This window comes from Aotus nancymaae, unplaced genomic scaffold, assembly GCF_030222135.1.
Source record: "Aotus nancymaae isolate 86718 unplaced genomic scaffold, 86718_ANA_hifiasm-v0.15.2.pri h1tg000040l, whole genome shotgun sequence".
NCBI classification, from domain to species: domain Eukaryota; kingdom Metazoa; phylum Chordata; class Mammalia; order Primates; family Aotidae; genus Aotus; species Aotus nancymaae.
The window spans coordinates 125,231,289-125,254,631 of record NW_026988454.1 but is presented as its reverse complement, the minus strand read 5'-3'; the positions used below and the strand labels follow the sequence as shown (position 1 = coordinate 125,254,631).

General features: G+C 44.0%; 1 protein-coding gene across 12 annotated transcripts in view; it reads left to right on the top strand.

Annotated features, from left to right (window-relative positions):
* Positions 1-22,452, top strand: part of CUNH6orf89 (chromosome unknown C6orf89 homolog) — a 51,238-nt gene extending 28,786 nt beyond the window's left edge. For all 12 annotated transcript variants that reach the window (XM_012464306.3, XM_012464305.3, XM_064361092.1 and 9 more), the window contains 6 exons: positions 1,344-1,557; positions 11,998-12,149; positions 12,272-12,411; positions 14,154-14,283; positions 17,253-17,376; positions 21,245-22,452. In XM_012464306.3, the coding sequence (XP_012319729.1) occupies positions 1,344-1,557; positions 11,998-12,149; positions 12,272-12,411; positions 14,154-14,283; positions 17,253-17,376; positions 21,245-21,339 (855 nt within the window). In that variant the 3' untranslated portion in view covers positions 21,340-22,452. The remainder of the gene's footprint in view (positions 1-1,343; positions 1,558-11,997; positions 12,150-12,271; positions 12,412-14,153; positions 14,284-17,252; positions 17,377-21,244) is intronic.
* Positions 22,453-23,343: the final 891 nt, after the last annotated feature.

Below are 23,343 nucleotides of genomic sequence, written 5' to 3'. Positions count from 1 at the left end.
TTTGTATTTTTAGTATTTCCACGTTGGTCAGGCGGGTCTTAAACTCCCAACCTCAGGTGATCTGCCTGCCTTAGCTCCCAAAGTGCTGGGATTATGGGTGTGAGCCACTACGCTTGGCCTTGGGGTGCGTGCGTGTGTGTGTGTGTATGTGTGTGTGTTTGAGACAGAGTCTCGCTCTGGTCCCTAGGCTGGAATGCAGTGGCATGATCTCAGCTCACTGCAACCTCTGCCACCCAGGTTCAAATGATTCTCCTGCCTCAGCATCCCAAGTAGCCGAGATTACAGGCATGCGCCACCACACCTGGCTAATTTTTATATTTTTAAAAATATATAAAAATTACATTTTTTTCAGACCAGCCTGGCCAACAGGGTTTTACCATGTTGCCCAGGCTGGCCTGAAACTCCCGACCTCAAGTGATCTGCCCGCCTCAGCTTCCCAAAGTGTTGGGATTACAGGCGTGAACCACCACGACTGGCCAAATTTTTTATTTTTTGAGACAAGGTCACACTGTTGCCCAGGCTGGAGTGCAGTGGTACCATCATGGCTCACTGCAGCCTTGAACTCCCAGACTCAGTTGATGCTCCCATCTCAGCCTCCCAAGTACCTGGGACCACAGGCACGCGCCATCACATCTGGCTAATTTTTCTGTTTTTTGTAGAATGGGTTTTTTTCCATGTTGCCCAGGCTGGTCTCAAACTCCTGGTCTCAAGTGATCTGCCCACCTCAGTCTCCCAAAGTGCTGGGGTTACAGGTGTGAGCCACTGCACCCAGCCTTTGTGTATTTATTTTATTTTATTTTTTTGAGACAGAGTTTAGCTCTTGTTGCCTAGGCTGGAGTGCAGTGGTGCTATCTCGGCTCACTGCAACTTTGGCCTCCCAGGTTCAAATAATTCTCCTGCCTCAGCCTCCCGAGTAGCTGGGGTTACAGGCGTGCACCACCATGCCTGGCTAATTTTGTATTTTTAGTAGAGATGGGAATTTCACCATGTTGGTCAGGCTGGTCTCAAACTGCTGACCTCAGGTGATCCACCTGCCTTGACCTCCCAAAGTGCTGAGATTCCAAGTGTGACCCACTGTGCCCGGCTCCTTTGTGTATTTTTAAATGGTAGACATAGCTTCCGATTATGTGGTAGCAGGTTGGTGAGCCTTGCAGTCCTCATAGTTCTCAATTTCTAAGTTCTTCTAGAAGTAACATTAAGTAGCTTGTTTATGAAAATGGATTAGTTCTTAAGGCACATTGGAAATAGCGGAAGTCACCTATATTTTTTTTTTTTTGGTCTTGGTTTTAAGGTATTTTGTTTGCTGGGATGATTATTAATGCCTTTTCTATCTTTCCTTGCAGGTTCTCGCAACTTTGGGATTAATCATGCTCACTGCCTACTTTGTGATTCAACCTTTCAGCCCATTAACACCCGAGCCAGTGCTTTCTGGAGCTCACACCTGGCGCTCACTCATTCATCACATTAGGCTGATGTCCTTGCCCATTGCCAAGAAGTACATGTCAGAAAATAAGGCAGTTCCTCTGCATGGGGGTGATGAAGACAGACCCTTTCCAGGTAAAATGCTACATTTACTACTTATTAAATATGGCTTTCTTGACAGTATATGATAGGAAAGAAAGTGACTTTTATTGATACCAAATGAGAGGCACCCTCCCTATATTGTCTCCTTTAATTCAGTCCCCACTAAAATTCTATGAGATGGGGTTTATTATCCCCATTTTACAGATTAAGAAACCAAAGCTCAGAGGGATTAAGAAACTTGCTAGAGGAACATCTGGTAGAGTCAAATTCAAACCCCCAAGTTCCAGAATACACATGGAGGGGATGAGTGTGTTTGCCCATAAGGATTTGACTGCATCTCATCCTTTTCTCTCCTGTGATTCCTGTCCGTAATGCATATTTAATATATAGCTATTGGTTTGTTGAAAGCAACTGAGTTCAGCTTGCTTCTAAAGGTCCTCTAACCATTCTTGGCCTTTTGGGCTAGGTTTTTGTCTAGGTATATCCCACTCTCTCAGTTTAGTCCTTCTCTCTGTCACAGCTCACTTAATTTAGTGCTCAAAAGTATGTCAATTTGGCCAGTAAATCGAATTTTAAAAACCCTTAAATTTATTAACAGTGCATCAGTGGCATAAGAGTTCATAGTCTGACAGACTATATGAGGGGTTTCCTTTTGAGAATAGTGTAACATGTAATAAGAGTTGAAATGTACATGTGGTGGTTTACAACTGTAATCCCAACACTTTGGGAAGCTGAGGCAAAAGGATTGCTTGAGCCCAGGAGTTCAAGACCAGCCTGGGCAACGTAGCAAGACCCTGCCTCCAATTTTATGTGTGTGTGTGTGTATGTGTGTGTGGTGTGTGTGTATAAAGAAATTTACTTTTTGAGAAAGGATGATATTGTTTTGGGATTTTTTTGGTGACGTTTATCTTATTTGGCCATGTAGAAGAATATATATGTTAATGTCACAACTGAATTACAGAATTTATTGTGTAACCATGTTCCAGAACCTTTAGAATGTATCATAATTTTAGGAAAAATGCTTTCAAAAAAAATGTATTTAAGCTTTATAATCGTAATGTCATTCTTTAAGACCTAATCAGTCATAAAAACCATCCCTTGGATTGGGTCTCCATTGAAAACTATTTTTGTACACTTAGGAAGTCATGGAAAGGTTTCCAGAATTGTATCAAAATCGGAGGAAGGGAGCATTGTAAGATAAGAACTTCACCTAATGAGTTTTTGTTTTTTTAAAAGTCAGCAGCTCATATATTTCATTTTAAAATTCCAGATATAACTTCCTTGTATTTACTGGGAAGGTTGCTTTTGAAATGTTATCAACAGAGCTAAAAAAAAAAAAAAAAATGCAGTCTGAAACTCCTATCAAGACGGCTCAGAGTGTTTGGAGAAAGCAGCAGGAGAAACTTGTCAGTTAGGCCAGTCTGTGCCTCTTCCTCAGACACACCAGTCTCCTTTCCTGACTGTCTTTCCCCCACAGCCTCCCTAATAGCAACTTGTACCTGGTTGATGGCATTATCTTGTTCCCCAGTCCTATAATGTAAATCTACATCCACGATTGAATTGAGAAATGGGGCATCGTCAATGAACAGTGATTGCTCCTTTAAATCATAGTTTAAACATTCCAGAAATATTAGTGTCTTGTCAACTAGCCAGATTATTTGGACCACTTCAGATTAATATTTTGCCTTGCAGCTGGAAATAAAGTGAGTCCTTGGAGCTCAGTTGTAGAGAACGAGAGGGAGCATTGGAAGGGTGTGGCTTTAGCTCTTAAATGTTGTGGAGTCTATTAAAGTGCTGTTTTTACTTGTAAATGTGGATGTGGCAGCACCATATTTTCCTATGTATGATAATTCTGGGAAGCTGTAGACTTGTGAAACAAACAGCATTTTACATAGCATTTGGAAGAAAAGTTAAAAATGCATAATTAATGAAGGGTAAACAGAAACACATGAGGGAGAATTAAGTGCAACTTAATCTGGGCCTGTAAAAGGGCAGAAAAAGTAAAAATGTATCATTTTTAATGTTCTGGTATCAAAAAAACAACTACCCTCAAGTTAGGATTACTTAGCAGTACATTTAAAGTAACTGCAAGGGAAGAATGGTGTGGCAGATTCCCCAAAGGAAACCCCATATGGTTTCCTGCAGTGCTGGCCTGCCTGACAGTCCTGGGGTCATCTGGTGCTCCTTGCAGTGGCACCTCAGAAATGAGGAAGGGCAGCTGCGGCCTTGGTGATATACTAGAGGCACCACTGCCAGTGGCCAGAAGTTTCCCCCAACCTCACCCAAGGAACAAAAAGCTGACAGATTTCAACTTTGTATAGGAAATCCTGCCCCTAAATCCTCTCAATCAGGAGAATGAAGTGACTTTGCAGCAAGTCATGGAAACATCCCACTCTGCAGCAAAAATTAAGTAAATAAACTGACATTTGTTTATTATGTACCAGATGCCAGACCCTGTTCAAGAGGCTTTCCATATATCGGCTCATTTAATCTTGACAACATTCCTATAAGGTAGCTTTAGGTTTTATGCCCATTTTACAGATGAGGACACTGAGGCACAGTATGGTTAGGTCACTTGCCCAAGGTCCCAAGGCTAGTTGTGGAGCCATGATCTGAACCCAGGCAGCCAGTCTTCAGATTCTGAGCCCTTCATCTCTGATGTGAGTAGTCTGTAGCCATGCAGTAGACCTGAAGAGTCTTTAAGTCTGATGTTGGAGTTCTGCACTCTCTCAGATCATCAGTTATTTTCTCCTAACCCCTAGTCTCTGAAGAGACAGTGTTCTTCCTGACTGTTCCAAAGATAAGTGGTCTTCCAAGCTACTGATCCTTTAGAATTTTCCTGACCCAGTCTTGTCCTAGGCATTCAGCCCAGCTCATTCTCCTGGTCTGCACCCTTATGGATAATATTTGATTTACTTAATCCTTCCTCTTACTAACCCAGAGTTTTCTCTTTACATTCTCATTCTTAGTTTTTTTCTTCCCTCCTGGCCTCACATCTTTATAGTCACTTTACTCCTGCCAACCATCCTCTTGGTTTTTACCATTTCCATGGAATCATTGAGTCTTAGAGCTAAAAAGGAATTTTAGAGTTAATCTAGTACATACCCCATTTTATAAAAGAGGTAACTGAGGCCAGGAGAGGTAAAGGAGCTTGCTTACCCAGCTATAAGTGGCAAAATCACACTTGAGCTCTAGTTTCTTAACTCCCTCTAGCATTTGGTCCAAGATACCACACTTACTGCCTGCTATCTCTGCCCTCAGTCAAGCCAGGTGCCAGCATGTTTGGCCAATTATTTTGTTTAGTCTGGTCATTTTCTGGCCAATTTAAAAATAGCACATTCATTTCCACTGAGGAAGCCTGAGATAGTTCTCACACACAAGGTGCACATTTGGAACTTTATGCATCCAGTAACCTTCAAAGGAAGGATGAAGTACGTCTAGCAACATCAAGGAGTTTTGTAAATCACAGATCATTTATTGGCTTTGAACTAAGAATGTGGTAAGACTTAGAGAGTCCAGACCTGTGCTCTAAGATGAAATGCTTAGACCTCAAGGAAAGCCTTACTCTTTTATTTGCAAAATGAACTTAGCTTCTGTGATAATAACGGCTCTGTCAAGCACTTACTGTATACCAGGTACTGTGCCATGTACTTTATGTTCATTTCTCGTCTTCACAGCAGTCACATGAGGTAGATACTATTTTTATGTCCATTTCAAAGATGAGGAAACTGATGTACAAGGGGATTGACTGACTTATCTAAAGTCTCACATTTATTTATTTTTAATTTTTTCTTCTGTGTTTTTGATAATAAATTTTCATATTTAGAGACAAATTTTTGTACAAGTGAGAACTTACGAAAATAGACTCTTTCTCTGGTTTGGAGTGGTTCAAATGCATTGCTTCCTGGAGGCAAGGCTATTGGCGAAATGATTTCTTTCCATCTCTACAGTGTGTGAAAAGGCTCTGGGCATGCTGCCACACATGCAGGGGACCTAGCAGAAGCCTCCTTCACTGTCACGGCTTCACCCCTGCCTCATGCCCAGGGTACTAGAAGAGGTGCTCTGCAGAAACAAGCTTCCGGAGAACAGCCTGATTAAATATTGAGCACACACCTATGAAAGTCGCGGGACCTTTGTCATGAGCTTTGTAGGTTTTTCTTGGGTACATTTATAATGTAAGAAATCTTGAGGTTATATTTATTTAATCTTTATTTTGAGGTTTCTGTGAATCCATATTGCTCATTTGATTTTTTTTCTCCCCATAGACTTAATTCTATTGTTAAAGCTTCTGAAAAACCAGCCTTCCTGCCTTCCTCCCTCCTCTTCCTCCTTCCCTCCCTTCCTCCCTCCCCCCAACTTCATTCACTCATTCAGTGAATGTTTATTGATACCCCACTATATATGCCAGGCACTATTCTCAACAAGGCAGTGAACAAAACAGACAGAACCCCTGCTCTTGTAGAGCTAGTATTGGCTTTGTGCCTTCCTTTTTTCACTATCCTTTTTATCCAGAGGGAGTTTTTATCCTGGAAAGAAATCCTTTTTTTTTTTTTGGCCAGATAAATAATCTGTGTAACAGAACTCTCCCGACTCAGAATTCCAGGGTATGTTATGGTTGTCTACAGTGAACTGTCTATTATTCTTGTAAACAACTCTCAAGTACCAGGAAGCTCCCTGATGGGTCAGATGTTGGCCTGTCCATTTTTCTGCCCAGTGCCCAACTTGTAAAGAAGGGTGGGTAGTTGTGGTCTCTGCACTTTGACTTCAATAATGTATTCTGTCTGAGAGACTGTTTTTGACATCTCCAACAGTGAAATGATTCCAAATCATGGTGACAACTTGAAATACAAGTCATAACCTTTATTGAACTTTTTTTTTTGAGATGGAGTTTCGCTCTTGTTACCCAGGCTGGAGTGCAGTGACGCGATCTCGGCTCACCGCAACCTCCGTCTCCTGGGTTCAAGCAATTCTCCTGCCTCAGCCTCCCGAGTAGCTGGGACTACAGGCGTGCGCCACCATGCCCAGCTAATTTTTGTATTTTTAGTAGAGACGGGGTTTCACCATGTTGACCAGGATGGTCTCGATCTCTTGACCTCGTGATCCACCCGTCTCGGCCTCCCAAAGTGCTGGGATTACAGGCGTGAGCCACTGCGCCCGGCCTATTGAACTTTTTATATGTAGGATTTCTCTATCATACCTTTTAAAAAATTATTTAAAATATCTGGTATGAGGGATATATGAGGGAGTAAAGAAACTTGAGAAATTAAAAGAAGGGTAGGAAGTTGCTTATAATTTCCACTGCCTTTTCTGTCTGGTGCTTCAGGAAGAGTGGTTAGAAACAAGAGGGCTGGAAAGAAGCGCGATGCAGCATATTAGGTAGTCAGAGAAAAGCCGTGAATTAGGGTGGCAAGGGTGGGGCTGGCTGTGTGCTGTTGGCTGTTTCCCAGGTTGGAATTGTGTTCACTTTGTGGCATGATGGCTCCAGCCAGTTGTATAGAGAACACGTCAGACAAAACCTTTTCAGATGGAAGGAGGCCACACTGGAGTCTGGCCACATCTCTTTCTGTTGTCAGGGACTCTGTGGGGTAGGGAGGAGGAGCCTGTACCCTACCCCCCACCTCCAGTTCACTGCCTGCTCTTTCCTCTGTCTAAGCGAATTCTTTATCCACCTTGGTGATCTCAAGGCTATAGAGAAATCAAAAGTAGTTCTTTCTTTTAAAGTTTGGGCTCCCTTAATGCAGATGGATGGCATAGGCTACCCCATTCCAGTGATCCTTTTTCCTCATCACTTCCCTTCCTTCTTTGCGGGCCACCGGGTGGGAGGATCACCTGAGCCCAGGGAGGTCAAGGCAGCAGTGAGCCGTGATTGTTCCATTGCACTTCAGCCTGGGTGACGGAGTGACAGCCTGTCTCAAAAAAATTTTTTTAAATCAAATAGAAGCTTATATATTAGAGATGCTGATTCTTTGTCTCTTATATGCAACAAATCTGCCCATTTTTTCTTTAGAGCCTCTAGGAAGCCTTCCTTGCCCCGAAGATTATAAAAATACTCATATCTCAGTCTTCACAACAGTCTCATAGGGTAGATACTGTTTTTATGTCCATTTCAAAGATGAGAAAACTGATGTCCAAAGGGATTGACCAATTAATCTAAAGTCTCACATTTACAGACAAATTTTTATATAAGTGAGAACTCATGAAAATACATGAACTCTCTATGGTTTGGAGTAGTTCCTGTAGCTATTTTTGTTTGTTGTTGTTTTTTTTGTTGGTTTTTTTTTTTTGAGACAGGATCTCACTATCTTCCCAGGCTAGCCTTGAACTCCTGGGTTCAAGAGATTATCCTGCCTCAGCCTCCTGAGTAGCTGGGACTAAAGTGCCACCACGCCCAGCTTCTCTAGTTAATTTAAAAATTTTGTGTTATCTATTTGTATCTTTAATTAATGTGGAATCTAATTCAGTATAAGGTGAAAGGGATCTAACTTTATTTTCTTCCATAGAGATGGTCACTTGTCCCAATTTGATTTATTGAATCTACCCTTTTCTCACTGAATTAAAATCTATGTTTATACTTTATCGGCTAGGCACGGGTGGCTCACGCCTGTAATCCCAGCACTTTGGGAGGCCAAGGCGAGTGGACTGCTTGAGCTCAGGAGTTCAAGACCAGCCTGGGTAACATGGGGAAACCCTGTCTCTACAAAAAAAATACAAAAATTAGCTGGGTATGGTGGCATACGCTGGTAGTCCCAGCTACTTGGGAGGCTGAGGTGGGAGGATGACTTGAGCCTGGGAGGTTGACGCTGCAGTGAGCCCAGATTGTGCCACTGTACTCCAGCCTGGGTGACAGAACAAGACCCTGTCTCAAAAAAAAAAAATATATATATATATATGTTTTTTGTAGTGATGGGGTTCCTTTGTTGCTCAGGCTGATCTCAAACTCCTGGGCTCAAGCGATCCCACCTCGGCCTCCCAAAGTGTTGGGATTACAGGCGTCAGTCACCACCCCTGACTGTTTTATCTTTCTTGTTAAATTTATTGCTAGTTATTATGAATGAGATCATTTTCCATTTCAGTTTTTAACTGATTGTGGTCAGTAGAGTAAGAAAACTATTGATTTTTATGTATCTGAAAATATGTATCTTGTATTCTGTCGCCTTATTAAATTCTCTTTTTAGTACTAACATTTTTTTTTACTTGTGTTCTTAGACCTTCAGGGAACACCACATCCAAGTTTCTCTTTTAGTTTGCTATTCCTACTTTCTTTTTCTTTCTTGATTTCCATTTACTGGGTTTTCTTCTTCTATCTGCTTTTTAAAGGCATCTTCACCTGGAAATCCCAAGAATATCTAAAGCTCATAATAAAATTAAAATTAAATAAGTTAGGCCGGGCTGGGCACAGTGACTCATGCCTGTAATCCCAGCACTTTAGGAGGCTGAGGAGGACAGATTACCTGAGGTCAGAAGTGTGAGACCAGCCTGGCCAACATGGTGAAACCCCATCTTCACAAAAAATATAAAAATTAGCCAGGCATGGTTGCAGGCGCCTGTAATCCCAAGCTACTCAGGAGGCTGAGGCATTCCAGCCTGGGTGATAGGGAGACTCTGTCTCAAAAAATAAAAAAAAATAAATAAATAAGTTATAGTTAAAATAATTCTCCTAACTCTTAGGTTCAGAGCTGCTCACTGCTAGCCCATGCAGCACCTTCATACAAATTCGAGGAAGATACCCCTTTCTCCTGGTGCTTTACTGTCATCTCCTGGGAAGATTGTCATAATTAACTGATTCTGTTGGAATATGACACACTAGTACAGAAAAGTGTCATAATAAATCTACAGATGACGTTCCCTAGATGAGCACTAATGACATGGGCGATAGCAGAGATCTGCAGGTTTATTATGACGCTGACCCAGAGGACAGTGTGGTGCAAACATTCACAGTAGTGCTCCTTGGGGCTGTCAGTTTCATCATCACTGCTTCTAGAATCCACCCCTTTTTCCATTCCCACTGCCTCAATCATTATATTTCACTTCTCATCGCAGTGCAACCCACTTTTCCCTAAAAAAAGGCAAAACCAAAATATAAACAGGTCTTCCTTTTCCCAGCCTCTCTCTTCTAGGGCACCCTAAATCACAACCCAGAATAATCTTCCTAGAACATCAAGAAACCCCTGCTCAGAAGTCTCCAACAGTTCCTGTGTTTGTTCTGAGTAGATTCAGACATGCTTCAAGCCCTGGAAGCCCTCACCACATCTTCCTCTGCAGCCTCTGTTTCCTTACCCAGCCCCCACTGCACGCCCAACATCTCCTGTGTTCTTCCTGCCGCACTCTGGCACCTTGGGAACATCCTATCACCTCTAACTTTCAGTTTGTTCATCCATAGAATAAGAATAGTGGTTCCTCCTCAGTAAGTACATGGTGAAAATTAAATGCTATAACACAGGAAAGTGACTAGCACAGGGCAAGCACTCAGTGCAATAGCTTTCTTTCCCCTTCCCCTTCCATTACAAGTACTTTGGAAACTGAAATGCTATATAACTGTAACATATTGTTATGATTATGCCTCATGGTGTGTCCGTTACCCAGAATTTTTGCATATTGGCAAGAATTTATCATATTTGACCCTGAATAAGAAACATTTGAAACTATTGGAGAATAAAAAAATGCCACTTTGCAACCTCAGTGTGCCACTGAAACAGGTGGTACTAAAGGGTTTCAGCTGCTCCCCGGAGCACTGTGGGAGGAGAGGCGCCCTTCCAGGGGTGGGGTATAGCATTAATCCTCTGGCTGATAACCGTCCTGCAGGCTGAGACTGGCTGAGATAGGTAGGTGGCAGTTGCCTCCAGGAAACACAGATACTGTCTGCAAGAAATGGAGGATGCTCAGGAGACGGGCCAAGAACAAACACGGTACTTTCCTGACAAGGATTTCCTATGCCCCACTACTACTGCCTCGCGGAAAACAAGGATAAAGTGCTTACTGACAACCACAGAAAATGTTTTGTGGTTAAGAGTCAGTTTCCAAGTATGTTTATTGGTTTAAAAAATTGACTTCGTTTCAGCCACATTTGGTTGTCTGTTATCATTTGTTCTAGGCTCTCTCCTGATTTGGTTTCACTGGATTTTAATCAGAACCATATTCTCAAACATTCTGGATTCAAAGCAGAGTTTAAAACAAATGTATTTCTCAGAGAACACAGATGAAATTCAAAGTGGAACAGAAAGTAAACAAGAAATAATGGAATAACATTATAAACAGGATGGCAACAGAGGAAATTAGGAAAAGGCTGTGCAGAGAGAAGAGTCCCTCAAAGAAGGAGCCAAACCACACAGGCGTGTCAGGGAGCCACTGTCATTCACATCGGGGTCTGGGTTGGGGGTCTTCCATTTCTGACCAGCATGTGGAGGTGGAAACTGTGGCTGGCAGTCTCACCCCCTCCTGAGTTGGGATAGAGGGTCATCTTATAGACAGATTCACTTTATTATTATTATTAATATTATTTAATTATTTATTTATTTATTATTTATTAATAAATAAACTTTATTTATTATTATTCACTTTGCAATTCACTTTATTCCAAAGATGGCTCCAGAAAAGCCCTGTCTACCCTCTCCATCCCTTCCCTCCTCTGTGCCCTTTTCTCAGTCTTCCTTCCCAGAGTTCTGGCTCCCATGTGTACTTGTGAACCAAGGGTCTAGGCACACATCTAGCACGTGTGAGAAGTGCATTAGGGCACAGCAGTGATGGGGGCTTCACCTTTCTATCACACCAGCCCCTCTGTGCTGTAGACATTTCGGCCATATGAGTCATGAGTTAGAAAATGTTGGGAGAACTACATGTTTAGCTCCACATTGCTGAATGTTTTTCCCAGCTGTTATACTTTATTTGATTGATTTGATTTAGGAAATGCATGTATATGTTAAAAGATATTTTCCACAAAATATAAAAAGGTATATAGAGAAGAGTACCCCTCCTTCCTGCCCCTGTCCTCTACTCCCTCCTCAGAGGCTGCTTATTTTATATGTATGTTTCAGCGGTCTCCAGTGCTTACCGTTGTTTGTTTTTAAAAATTATTATGGGCTGGATGCGGTGGCTTGTGCCTGTAATTCCAGTACTTTGGGAGGCCACGGTGGGCAGATCACTTGAGCCCAGGAATTCAAGACCAGCCTGGGCAACATGGCGAGACCACATCTCAACTAAAAATACAAAAATGAGCCAGGTGTGGTGGCATGCACCTGTAGTTCCAGCTACTCAGAAGGCTGTGGCAGAATTCCTTGAACCCAGGAGGCAAGGGTTATAGTGAGCTGGACAGTGCCACTGCACTCCAGCCTGGGTGACAGAGTGAGACTCTGTCTCTAAATAAATAAATAAATATTATGATGATGTCTTTCTTTTCTTGTTTCATTGCTGGAGCTACTTAAGGTACCAGCTATACACTTTCAATATCTGCTTTCTCCATGTCCCTTCCTCTCTCAGACGTTGACTCCTGGTGGACAAAGGACTGTGAGCAGAATGAGTCAGAGCCCATTCCTGCCAACTGTACTGGCTGTGCCCAGGAACCTCTGAAGGTGATGCTCCTGGAAGACGCCCCAAGGAAATTTGAGAGGCTCCATCCACTGGTGATCAAGGTGAGCAAGAAGCCTGAGTCTCCCACTGATTGACTGCTCGCTTAAAGGCTAGGTCAAGCACTAGGAAATTTCTGATAAGTAACTCTGTTGTTTTGTTTTGCTTTGTTTCCTGCCTTGCCAAGACGGGACAGCCCTTGTCATCTGAGGAGATTCAGCATTTTTTGTGCCAGTACCCCGAGGTGATGGAAGGCTTCCCTGAAGGGTTTTTCACCAAGTGGTGGCGCTGCTTCCCTGAACGGTGGTTCCCATTTCCTTATCCATGGTGAGTATGAAAAGGGCTGAGTGCCGTGCGTGCGTGCCTCATGCCTGTAATCCCAGCACTTCGGGAGGCCAAGGCAGGCAGATCACTTGAGCCTAGGAGTTGGAGACCAGCCTGGCCAACATGGCAAAACACCGTCTCTACTAAAAATACAAAAATTAGCCAGGTGCGGTGGCACATGCCTGTAATCCCAGCTACTTGGGAGGCTGAGGCATGAGAATCACTTGAACCTGGGAGGTGGAGGTTGCTGTGAGCCGAGATCGTGCCATTGCACTCCAGCTTGGGTGACTTAGTAAGACTCTGTCTCAAAAAAAGCGGGGGCACTTAGCTTGAGAGTAGGAAAGGGGCAGACCAGTAACACTCACAAAGCAGTAATAGCTATCACTGAGCCGCTACCACGGGCCCAGCACACTACAGGTCCAATGCTGGGATCCCACTGATAAACCAATGATGAGACATAAAAGGGATGGATGAAGAGATGTGTCAGAAGGAGGGGCGCCACCGGGGCGGGGACAGCAAGTTTGTCTAATAGAGTCATAATGTATTTCTAAAGTATGTGTTTGGCATTTTATGTGGAATGGGACCTCAGGTTGGGGGCTGACGAGAGAGTACAAATAATAGAAGGAGAACTGCATTTTTTGGCACTTGTTTGCATGCCTTGCTGCTTAGTATCTGTGGCTCGCTGGAGACACTCATAATAACTCTGGAAAGTGGGAATGATTGTTGCCATTTTTCAGATCAGACAAGTGGGAATTAGTAGCCAGGCATCACTCATGCCTATAATCCCAACACTTTGGGAGTCTGAGGCGGATGGATCACTTGGGCCCAGGAGTTCAAGACCAGCCAGGGCAACATAGGGAGACTCTGTCTCTACAAAAAATATCCAGGCTACTTGGGAGGCTGAGGTGGGAGGATGCCTTGAGTCTGAGGTGGGAGGATGCCTTGAACCTGGGAGGTTGAGGCTGCAGTGAGCCATGATCATACCACTGCACTCCAGTCTGGGTGACAAAGCGAGATCCTGTCTCAAAAAAAAGGAAAAAGAGAAAGAAAAGTGGGAAACAGAGAGGTTAAGTAACTTGCCTAAGGTTACCCAGCGAGGATCAAAACCCAGGTTTGTCCTACTGTTCCTTCCTGTGTCCTGCAGAAGCCATGGTTCATTCCTTGTGGTGAAGGTTGCTGTCTAATAAGAAAAGAAAGCCAGTTTCCATCTAAGAACTGTTCCAAAGGAATTAAAATGGCTTTTTCAGGCATTTTGTTAATTTCTTAATGCTTCTATCATTCTTTAAATGTGCCATTTATTTGCGTGCTAGAGTGCCCAGTTGAACAAGCTGAACGGGCTTTCCCCTGCATCTCCCTCTGCCTCGGAAGAAGGGTCATGTTTTTTGTCCCGTCCTCCTCCTCTCTTCTTTCCTTCCCCCGCCTGGCCTGCTTTTACTTCAATCTCTTCTCCAAGATAGAATGAATAGATTGTTTCTTTCCTTCCTCTATATGTTGTTTTAGCTGCAATTTAGCAACACTCCGCCCACATGTTCAAATCATGGCTGTAGAGTTTATGCCTCTGTGTATACACGTTATAGTTCGTTGACTCTGTGCAACTATTCTTCAGGGACCTACTACTTAAGATACTGTACTCATATTTTTCCCACTTTACCCACCGCCCACAGTTTCCCCACCCTTACTTGGCTCTCTCTTAGTCATGTGCTGGCTTGACCTGTTTCCTTTTTTTCTGTTTCAAACTGCTACAGGAGAAGACCTCTGAACAGATCACAAATGTTACGTGAGCTTTTTCCTGTTTTCACTCATCTGCCATTTCCTAAAGATGCCTCTTTAAACAAGTGCTTCCTTCTTCACCCGGAACCTGTTGTGGGGAGTAAGGTAGGAAATTTTGAGAGGACTTGGATCTAGAATTTTCCTTATTTGGGAGCTGGACTGATGTCATAATCAAGGCCTTCCCTGCATTAGAGGGTGAATTGAGGGGACACCCACACTGTCTAGTTCTTCCCTCCTGCTGCTAGCCAGGAGACTTGGAGAGGCCCACCGTGACATGAAGATGGGTTTCCAGAAAGTCTAGTTACCTTGCAAATCTACCTCCTGCCCTTAACACCTGAGGCAAGCTACTTTTCTATATTAAAGGAAGTGAAATCTTAAAATTTGAAGGACTTGAGTGTGCAACTAGCCTGACTTTCCTACCTTAAATTAGAAAGTAGGCAAGCAGCCATGAATGGTGGTCACTCATGTGTGTAATCCAGCACTTTGGGAGGCTGTGACCAGAGAATTGCTTGAGCCTAGGAGTTTCAGACCAGCCTGGGCAATATAGCAAGACCCTATCCCCATTTTTTTTTTTAAAAGAAAAGAAAGCTATGAAGGAATAGCATGTAGATTAAAAGAATAAGTTCTTCATTTTGTGGATAAGGAAACAGCCCCAGAGATATTAAGCGAGTTGCCCAAGGATACACCCTTTACCCTCACACCCCCAGGGCAGTTTTCATCAGAAATAAAACAATTAAGAGATTTCTGGTACAGAACTGGAAAGGCAAAAAGTGTGGGAGCCTGGGAAGGATTTGATAGGCAGGCAATGCAGCTGGGGAAGAAAAGCCCACTCTGCCCCTATCATTTCCCACCTCAGTCTGGGGCCAAGTGCTCAGAGCCAAATTTACCTCTCTGGGGCCAGTGGACTGGGAGAAGCTGTTCTGCATTTGTGTCTGTTTACTTTTCTCTGAATTGCTCCTTTTGTTGAGTCTCATTCCCAAGGAAGGTTTTTGAGCCTGGATTGGTTTGGGAGAATTAAAAGCATGCATTTTCATTTGTAAAAAAAATTTCCCAAACCTTGGCCCCCTACCAACTCTGGACCGTGGCTTCCACCTCCTGATACTATTACTTGGCTCCAAATTTGCTGAATTATGTTAAAGGAATTTAAAAACCTATAAAAACAATCATTTTGTCTAGAAGTAAGAAGTTCTGCCAGCCAGCACTGGGGTGGAGATGCTGGGCTCTTGCTTCAGATTTTAAAGAAGTTTATTCTGCTGTCGCCAGCTAGAATTCCAGGCCCTTGTATGACTTCATCTTCGTAAATATAATTCTGGGTGAGGGCTTTTATCGTTCTCTTGGTTTTACCACTTGAATACCAAAGTTAATTTCTCCAGCCTGCGCAACACCAAGGAACTCAGCCAAAGGAGTAAATACAGAGTTATTCAGATGCTTATCAAAGTCATCCTGTGGTTCTCCAGGATGTTTTGGAAAGGGCAGTGGCCAAATAGGCAAAACTCCTGAGAGCCCAGTTTCTTAGAGAATCTGTTTCCCCACCCTGGCCCAAGCTCTCCTTTCTCCCCAGCCTTGTTACTCCACCCTGTTGTCCACATCCCTGGGCCCTGGGCCCTGGTACAGTCACGTGTCTGTGGGCCCAGTGTTCAAAGGCAGCTTTGGGACGTAAGTGAGGACCTGACTGTTAGGTGGCACTGGGGGAGAAGGTGAGGGGCTCCAAGGCCCACTTCACCCACTCCACGGTGTGGCCTAGGGCTGACCTGTGCCATCCTGTTGTCTGTTTCTTCCCATCCTGGGAATGGAGGAACATGACCCTGCCCACTTCAGGTCTGTGTGAAGAAGGGATCCAGCCACTTGTTTTGGTCTTCTGACATTGTTTTCAAGACTATAGATGTTAAGGCTTCTGCCAATATTAGTACCAGTCAACTGCGGGCCGGCCAAAAACACCAGGCTTGTCCCTGTCACCACATTAGCAGGTCAAATGTCTCTAGTGTTGCCATGGAAACATCATGGGCAGGGCCTATGGCAGCAGCAGAGAGACCAGGGTTGGGAACAGAGGAAGATGGGCCCAAAGCTCAAGACTCTGGAAGCCCTGAGTGGTGAAGAGAAAACCAAGACGTGGCCCAGGGAGTCGGACTTCTGGCTCCCACTTTATATGGGCATATAAAGGGTTTCTCTGAAGGGCAGGAGATAGGAGGAGGAGAAGGGAGAGGAGGGCCCAGGGATTTCTGTCATCATCAATGAAGGAGAAATGTCCCAGCAAGACCCACCTCTCCTGTTATCCCTATTCCCTGCCCTGGTCCCAGCCCCATCCCCAGAGTTCACAGCTCCTTCCCTGGCACATAGCAGGTTGCACTTAATTCCTGTTGCCGATAGTAGCGTGCCCTCAGAAGTGCAGTAGTTACCTGTGCAGGTGCATATGCTGGTTGTCTCCTTAGTTTTCACAGGCAGAGGCCAGTCCTAGTAGCATTAGTTTTTAATGGGTAGTCTGACATATCTGCTCACCTGGGTCTTGCCAGACAGTGTAAACTTTAACTTGCTGCTGTGCACCTCTTATCAGAGCCTTGGTAGTAAGAAATAATATTCCGTGGAAGAGTGCCCAAAGGATATGCCGATTATCTATTTATCTAAAAAGTTTTCATCAAACCAGAATCTCAGAACGTTGTATACTTCAACCACCATGTGTTGGTTTCTGCTAGAACTACCTTTGTTATTGCAATTTGGTATCTTCTTTTGGCTTACTTTGAAGCTATGGCCAAAAATAGTTGCAAATTATGAAGCGCATGCAGGGTCTACTCTGGGACTCCTGTTGAGGGTGTTGCCCACTAAATCACACAGTACCTCTTTAGGAGAACCTATAGAAAAGGTTTTACTCTGGTCTTAGTACCAAGAGATGCCATTCTTAGGAAAAAGTAGGTTGTTTTGTCTTTTGGACATAATTGCAAATATTGTTATTGGTTCTATTTCCTCTTTGCTTAGGCTAGGAAACTCAGAGCCGTATGTGAAAACATTTTTATTTACCAAACCCCCTGCTTTTATTTTGTTTTCTTTCCTTTTCCTTTCCTCCTTGTTCTTTCCTCCAGATGCATAAGATGCATGACCTGTTTACCATTGGCAGTGGTGAGGCCATGTTGCAGCTCATCCCTCCCTTCCAGTGCCGAAGACATTGTCAGTCTGTGGCCATGCCGATAGAGCCGGGGGATATCGGTATGTAGGGCCTCAGTGGGGCAGGGTCAGCCATGGATCTTTTCAGTTTTTAACTCAAAAGCTATTTTAAGAATCACATACTGTCTTCACAAAAGTTCTATTTAGTAGAATCAAAAATAACATTCTCCTATTAACAGGCTCAACATTTATGCTTAGAAATGGAACAACTTAATGAGAAAACATAGCAGAAAGAAATGTCTTGTACATATACAGAACACATGTGTCTATTGATCATAGAAACTACAAATTAGGAAGGACTATGGAAAATATTTAGACCAAGCCCTTGTTTTATAGATGAAAAGGTTGAGACCCAGAGAGGAGAGGTGACCACCCCAAGACTGTACCATCAGTCGAGCAGAGCATCAAGTCTTAAGTGTCTGCTTGAACACAGTCAAGCCAGGAAAGGGACAATCCAGGAATGATACCCATTTTGCAAATAAAGCAATACCAAGCAGTATATAAGGGCAGGTGGTCACACAAGGAAATGTTACCTTCTTGGCCACAGCCAAGTCACAGCTTTACATTGATAACTCACCCTTGACTCTGGCTTAGTGTTTTCCCAAATGTGACTAGTCCCGTGCCTTATATCCTAAAAATCTGTTCCAAAGAAACAGGTTTGAATCAACTGCTGTCAGTAGCACTCAATTTGACAGCAGAGTTTTCTTGGAAGAAGCAAATCTGCAAGTTTCACTATTGACCTCGTTTTTCCTGCCTCTCAAAGCCTAGTCGAGACCTGGAATCTCTGGCAGAGCCCAGACTGGTTTTCCAATTGAATTCTTTTAATTTTACCCACTTAGAAGACCCCCAAATCCCTGGAAACCTCACACCTCATATGAGGGTAGGAACTGGATTACAAGTTATGCCAAGTTTTAAATTGTGTAACTTTTATTCAATTTAGAAATGAAAAATAAAAATAATGTACAAATCAAGCATTAACTAATAATGGAGCACAGCTGGCCTGGCTCTTGGGAAACTTCCTACAAAAAGGAGGATTCTTGTGTGGAAGTTGTTCGAAATCTTTTTCCTGTAATGGAGTGGCTCTTAGCACAAGAGATGACTATTGCAAAAATCTCTGTGGCATATTTAGGTTTGGAGTGTGTGGTTGTGCTTGAAGAAGTTCCTGTCTTATATTTTACAAATGCCTAACAGTTTAGACAACTACAGAAACACCTTAGTTATCTGAATTCCAGATTTCCTGCTCCCACAAGCAACCAGAATACCAATTACAGAATTAGGGAAAAAGAAAAAAATGTCTGGCAGTGATCAAGGAAGCTTTGAGCATCAAACGCTGGTGCAGATAGTCCAGATTAGCCTGACATCCAGAGCATGCTACCTGCTGTGCTGTGCCTGGCTGGTTTGTTGACCAGAAAGAAAGAATCTCTGTAGTTGACGGTGTCTGTAAAAGGCCAGTCACGTGACAGAACACAGAGAGGGATAGGGACTGAAGATAAGAAGAAGAGAGCAAGTCTGGGAAAAAAAGGGGGCATGAAGGGATGGGGAAGCCACCCAGTACCTGAAGCAGTGTCAGAAATTGATGTGATGGCTGTGGCTGCCACAGTTAACGATGAGGACAGGAAAGCAGACCCTGACCAAGAAGAAGAATCATTCAGTGTTGTAGGACAGATAGCAGCTCCACCACCAAGGACCCTTAAGAATGGTACCACGGCCGAGCACGGTGGCTCACACCTATAATCCCAGCACTTTGGGAGGCCGAGGCGGGTGGATCACGAGGTCAAGAGATCGAGACCATCCTGGTCAACGTGGTGAAACCCCGTCTCTACTAAACATACAAAAATTAGCTGGGCATGGTGGCGCATGCCTGTAGTCCCAGCTACTTGGGAGGCTGAGGCAAGAGAATTGCTTGAACCTAGGAGGCAGAGGTTGTGGTGAGCTGAGATCGCGCCATTGCACTCCAGCCTGGGTAACAAGAGAGAAACTCCGTCTCAGAAACAAAACAAAACAAAAAGAATGGCACCACGACATGCAAGTTCTATGATTTTTGACAAAATGTACATTGTCCTGTGGAGATGGAGGGGAGAGGGGTTCCAGATCACCAGAAAACCTTCAGGGGTCAGGTACAACATCTGCAGTCACTATACAGGACATTTGTTGCCCATCATGACCCTTCTGGAGTCACCAAGTAAAAGTTGAATTCTACTCAGTACTCTTCATTAAAAGATTAGCAGGGCCCAGAGTACTCTAGAATAAATTTCCCACCAAGAGATTTTTTTGTTTGTTTTAAAATTGTATTTTATTATGGTAAAAACACTTTAACATGAGATCTACCCTCTCAACAAATTTTTAAGTGTACAAGACAGTATTGTTAGGGACTGAGCAGGGTAGCTCACACCTATAATCCAGTATTTTGGAAGGCCAAGGCAGGAGGATTGTTCGAGACCAATCTGGGCAAGATAGTGAGACCTTGCATCTACCAAAAATTACAAAATTAGCCAGGCATGGTGGCATGCACCTGTTGTCCCAGCTGCTCAGGAGGCTGAGTTGGGAGGATCTCTTGAGCCCAGGAATTTGAGGCTGCAGTGAGCTATGATGGCACCACTGCACTCCAGCCTGGGCAATGAAGCGAGACCCTGTCTCTAAAAACAATGAATTAAAAGAAATTTTTAAAGTATTGTAAACTAGGCTGGGTGCGGCGGATCATGAGGTTGGGAGATCAAGACTATCTTGGCCAACATGGTGAAACCCTGTCTCTACTAAAATATAAGAAATTACCCAGGCACAGTTGTGTGCACCTGCAGTCCTAGCTACTTGGGAGGCTGAGGCAGGGAAATCACTTGAACCTGGAAGGCGGAGGTTGCAGTGAGCCAAAATCGCGACATTGCACTCCAGCCTGGTAATAGAGCAAGACTCCATCTCAAAAAAAAAAAAAATATATTGTAAACTCTAGGCTTAATGATGTTCAGCATCACTGGGGATTATTGAAGGGTTAAAGTTTTTAGGTTTACCTTCATAGCCCACTCAAACAATAGGTCAGCGCTTCCAAACGATTCTTCAGATTACTCATGACCCCACAGGTGGGACCAGAAGCCCCTTGAAAAGACCCTTGGCAAATCGGGCTCATGAGTCAGTCGACTTTGGGAAATGCCTGTCTTGTTGATGCCTAGTGTATTATTAGTGTATCAAAGATGTTGAAAAGCCCTGGAGAAACCTAGTGTTTCTCAGACTTACTTGGCCATGGAACCTGTTTTCTTTGGAATATCTCACAGGACACTACTGTTTGCAGAACCCAATTTGGGCAGTGCTGGTTTAGATTTAGGTTAATCTGGATGTTCTGTAGTGAAAGTGTATTATAGGTAAACACCAGAAAATTGGCTAGTAGGTCTTGTGCCCCCTCAGAATCTATTCTGTCTTCTTGCTGTAAAAGCTTGAGATTTGATGCTCAACAGCAGCCTCATCTAGAGCGGCCTGCCTTTGTAAGCCTGCTGAATTTGATTCACAGTTCCCTGGGTGAGGGGTGGTGATAAAGCACCTAAAGAGGACTGATAATAACTAGGAACATTTATGCTAGGAAGTACCAGATTTTCAGAGCACGATTTGTCTTTAATCCAGGCGTGGTGGCCCCCGTCTGTAATCCCAGCACTCTGGGAGGATGAGGCAGGAGGATCACAGGAGGATGAGGCAGGAGGATGAGCCCAGGAGTTTAAGACCAGCCTGGCAATATAGTGAGACCCCCATTTCTAAAACAACAACAACAAAAAAAACCCAGAAACTAAATTGAATAGAAAAAGATTTGTCTTTGACTCTGCGGTGTACCCTGAGGCCCGGCTCTGGCAGACCCGCCTTGCTCTTGCCCACAGGTGTGCCCACCCACTGACATTTACATGCTTTCCTCTTGCTATTTCCCTTCAAGGATATGCCGGTGCCACCCACTGGAAAGTCTACATTATAGCCAGAGGGGTCCAGCCTTTGGTCATCTGCGATGGAACCACTTTCTCAGAATTGTAAGAAACGGAACTGTGCACAGGAACAGCTTCCAGAGCTGAAAACAAGGTTGAAAGGGGAAAAATAAAAACAAAAACAATGAAACTGCTTTCCAGGGGTGGGTTACTTAGTTACCTGCCCTTTGCATGCATGTGTGAGCCAGCTGTGAGCTGCCAGGCAGGGGCCAGGGCCTAGCCCTTCTGACTCTTCCCGCAGATGGCTCAGCAAAGATTGAGCCTGGGCACTTGGCTAGGACTCTGCCAGCACCCATCTGAGACTGATCTCTTCCTTGCCTTTGGGCGCTACAGCCTTGATGCTGCCCCTCAGGCAGGAAACAGGGCTGGTGCCTTCCTTCACCTGCATGGCCAGCTTCCTTCCCTGGTAGCAGAGAGGGCAGCCAGCATGTTCTGATGTCAGAACCATCCTTTACCAGTGGGCCTGCTTGTCCCCATCTTCCTGGCCACATCACCCTGTACTTTATGGAAAGCCATGGCTGATTAAAGTCATTGTAGTTTCCCAAGCAAAATGGAATCTAGAACCAGTGGAAAAGGTCAGGTAACTTTGAATTACAGCCAGGAAGTGCACTTCTTTCCCATTGTCCATGGCTCTTGGCGTCTCTATGATGCCAGGCTGGAGTCTGAGTTTATAATAATTAGAAATGGTAACTCCCAAGGTAATGCTTTCTTCCATTTCATCGGGTTCTAATACCCGCATCGTACTCCCTTCCCTTCTCCCTTGCCTATCTGGATGGTTTCTCGGAAGCTCGGCTCTGGTCCCTCCTGCCTTGGTGGGGCCAGAGTCCACTACTGCTGAGGCAGCACTGCTCTTGTCAGCTGTGCTGCCTTTACCAAATGTCTTCAGAGGGGTATGAATTAGAGTAGCTGGCCTGGGGAGAGGGTGCCTCCCTTGGTTTGATCTTTAGGGTCTGAGTATCTGTGGAAAAGATGTTTTACAGATGTGTCAAAGCCGATGTTGTAATGTGGTTGAGGGAGGAAATCTAGACCCAAAATGTTTGTCAGCTGGGCGTGCAACTGACTATGTGATCTCCGTCTTAGAATGATTTCCCTCTTTGTGCTGCTGGGAAACAAGGTGAGGTATTTTTCTTCTTTGTAATAATATAAAGCTGTGTGTTTCTGATTGGATGGTTCATTCTGGGCATTGTTTTCTCCCAAGTGCTTTTGGTGTGTACAATCAAATGGTGTAAATAAGGATGTTCTTTTCCTCTTCCTTTTTTTCTCTCTATATTATTCCTTTATTGACACCACTAGATACCTGGCCACTGGTCATGCCATTGCCAAGATGAAGAAAAAACAAACTACACTTTGGCCTCTGGTTCTCAATTGCAGAAATCAAATGGTTACAGTAGGTGTCTGTGTCAGAATTATGGATCAGAGGCAGACAGTGATGAGTGAAGATGGTTGTGAGGCCCTCCTCATTCCTGGAGAAGCCTGCACCTCTTCCCTCAGGCCCTCTTTCTCTGTGTGTCTCATGAACAGCAGTGGGGATCATTATCATAGAGCACTTGAATGGCCTGTTTGTCTGTGGGCTTGCAAAGGACAAGCAGAGTTCACAGAGCTCAGGGTGAAAACATCAGAGCCTCCTCTGCGGGCTTCAGTGAAACTAGGATGAGCTGTACCTGAGGGAATTTTTTCTTAATCAGCCCCTTGTGTGGATGAATACAGGAAAAACAAAACTTTTGTACATACAAAAGTCATCCTGCTAAGCAGTTATGATTTAAGAGGTTTTAAGTCAGAGGGATCATCTAGAGGCCGGCTTTGTGCAAGCATTTACAGCCTCTGCAGCGTCCTTACCCTGGCCCCACGTGGGGAAGGGCTGTATGTAAACAAGTGCTTTAGAGGCCCCCTGAGAGTTTTTAAAAATTAGACCCCTTAACAGAAGAGTTTCTTAGGAACAAAGCAACTATTTTGATGATTGAGATCTCTGTTTTGTTTCTGTGAGTTACTCTGTGTTCCTTTTCCCATTTCACTCCTGCCCTTTTGAACGTCCATAAAATACCCACTTCAGATC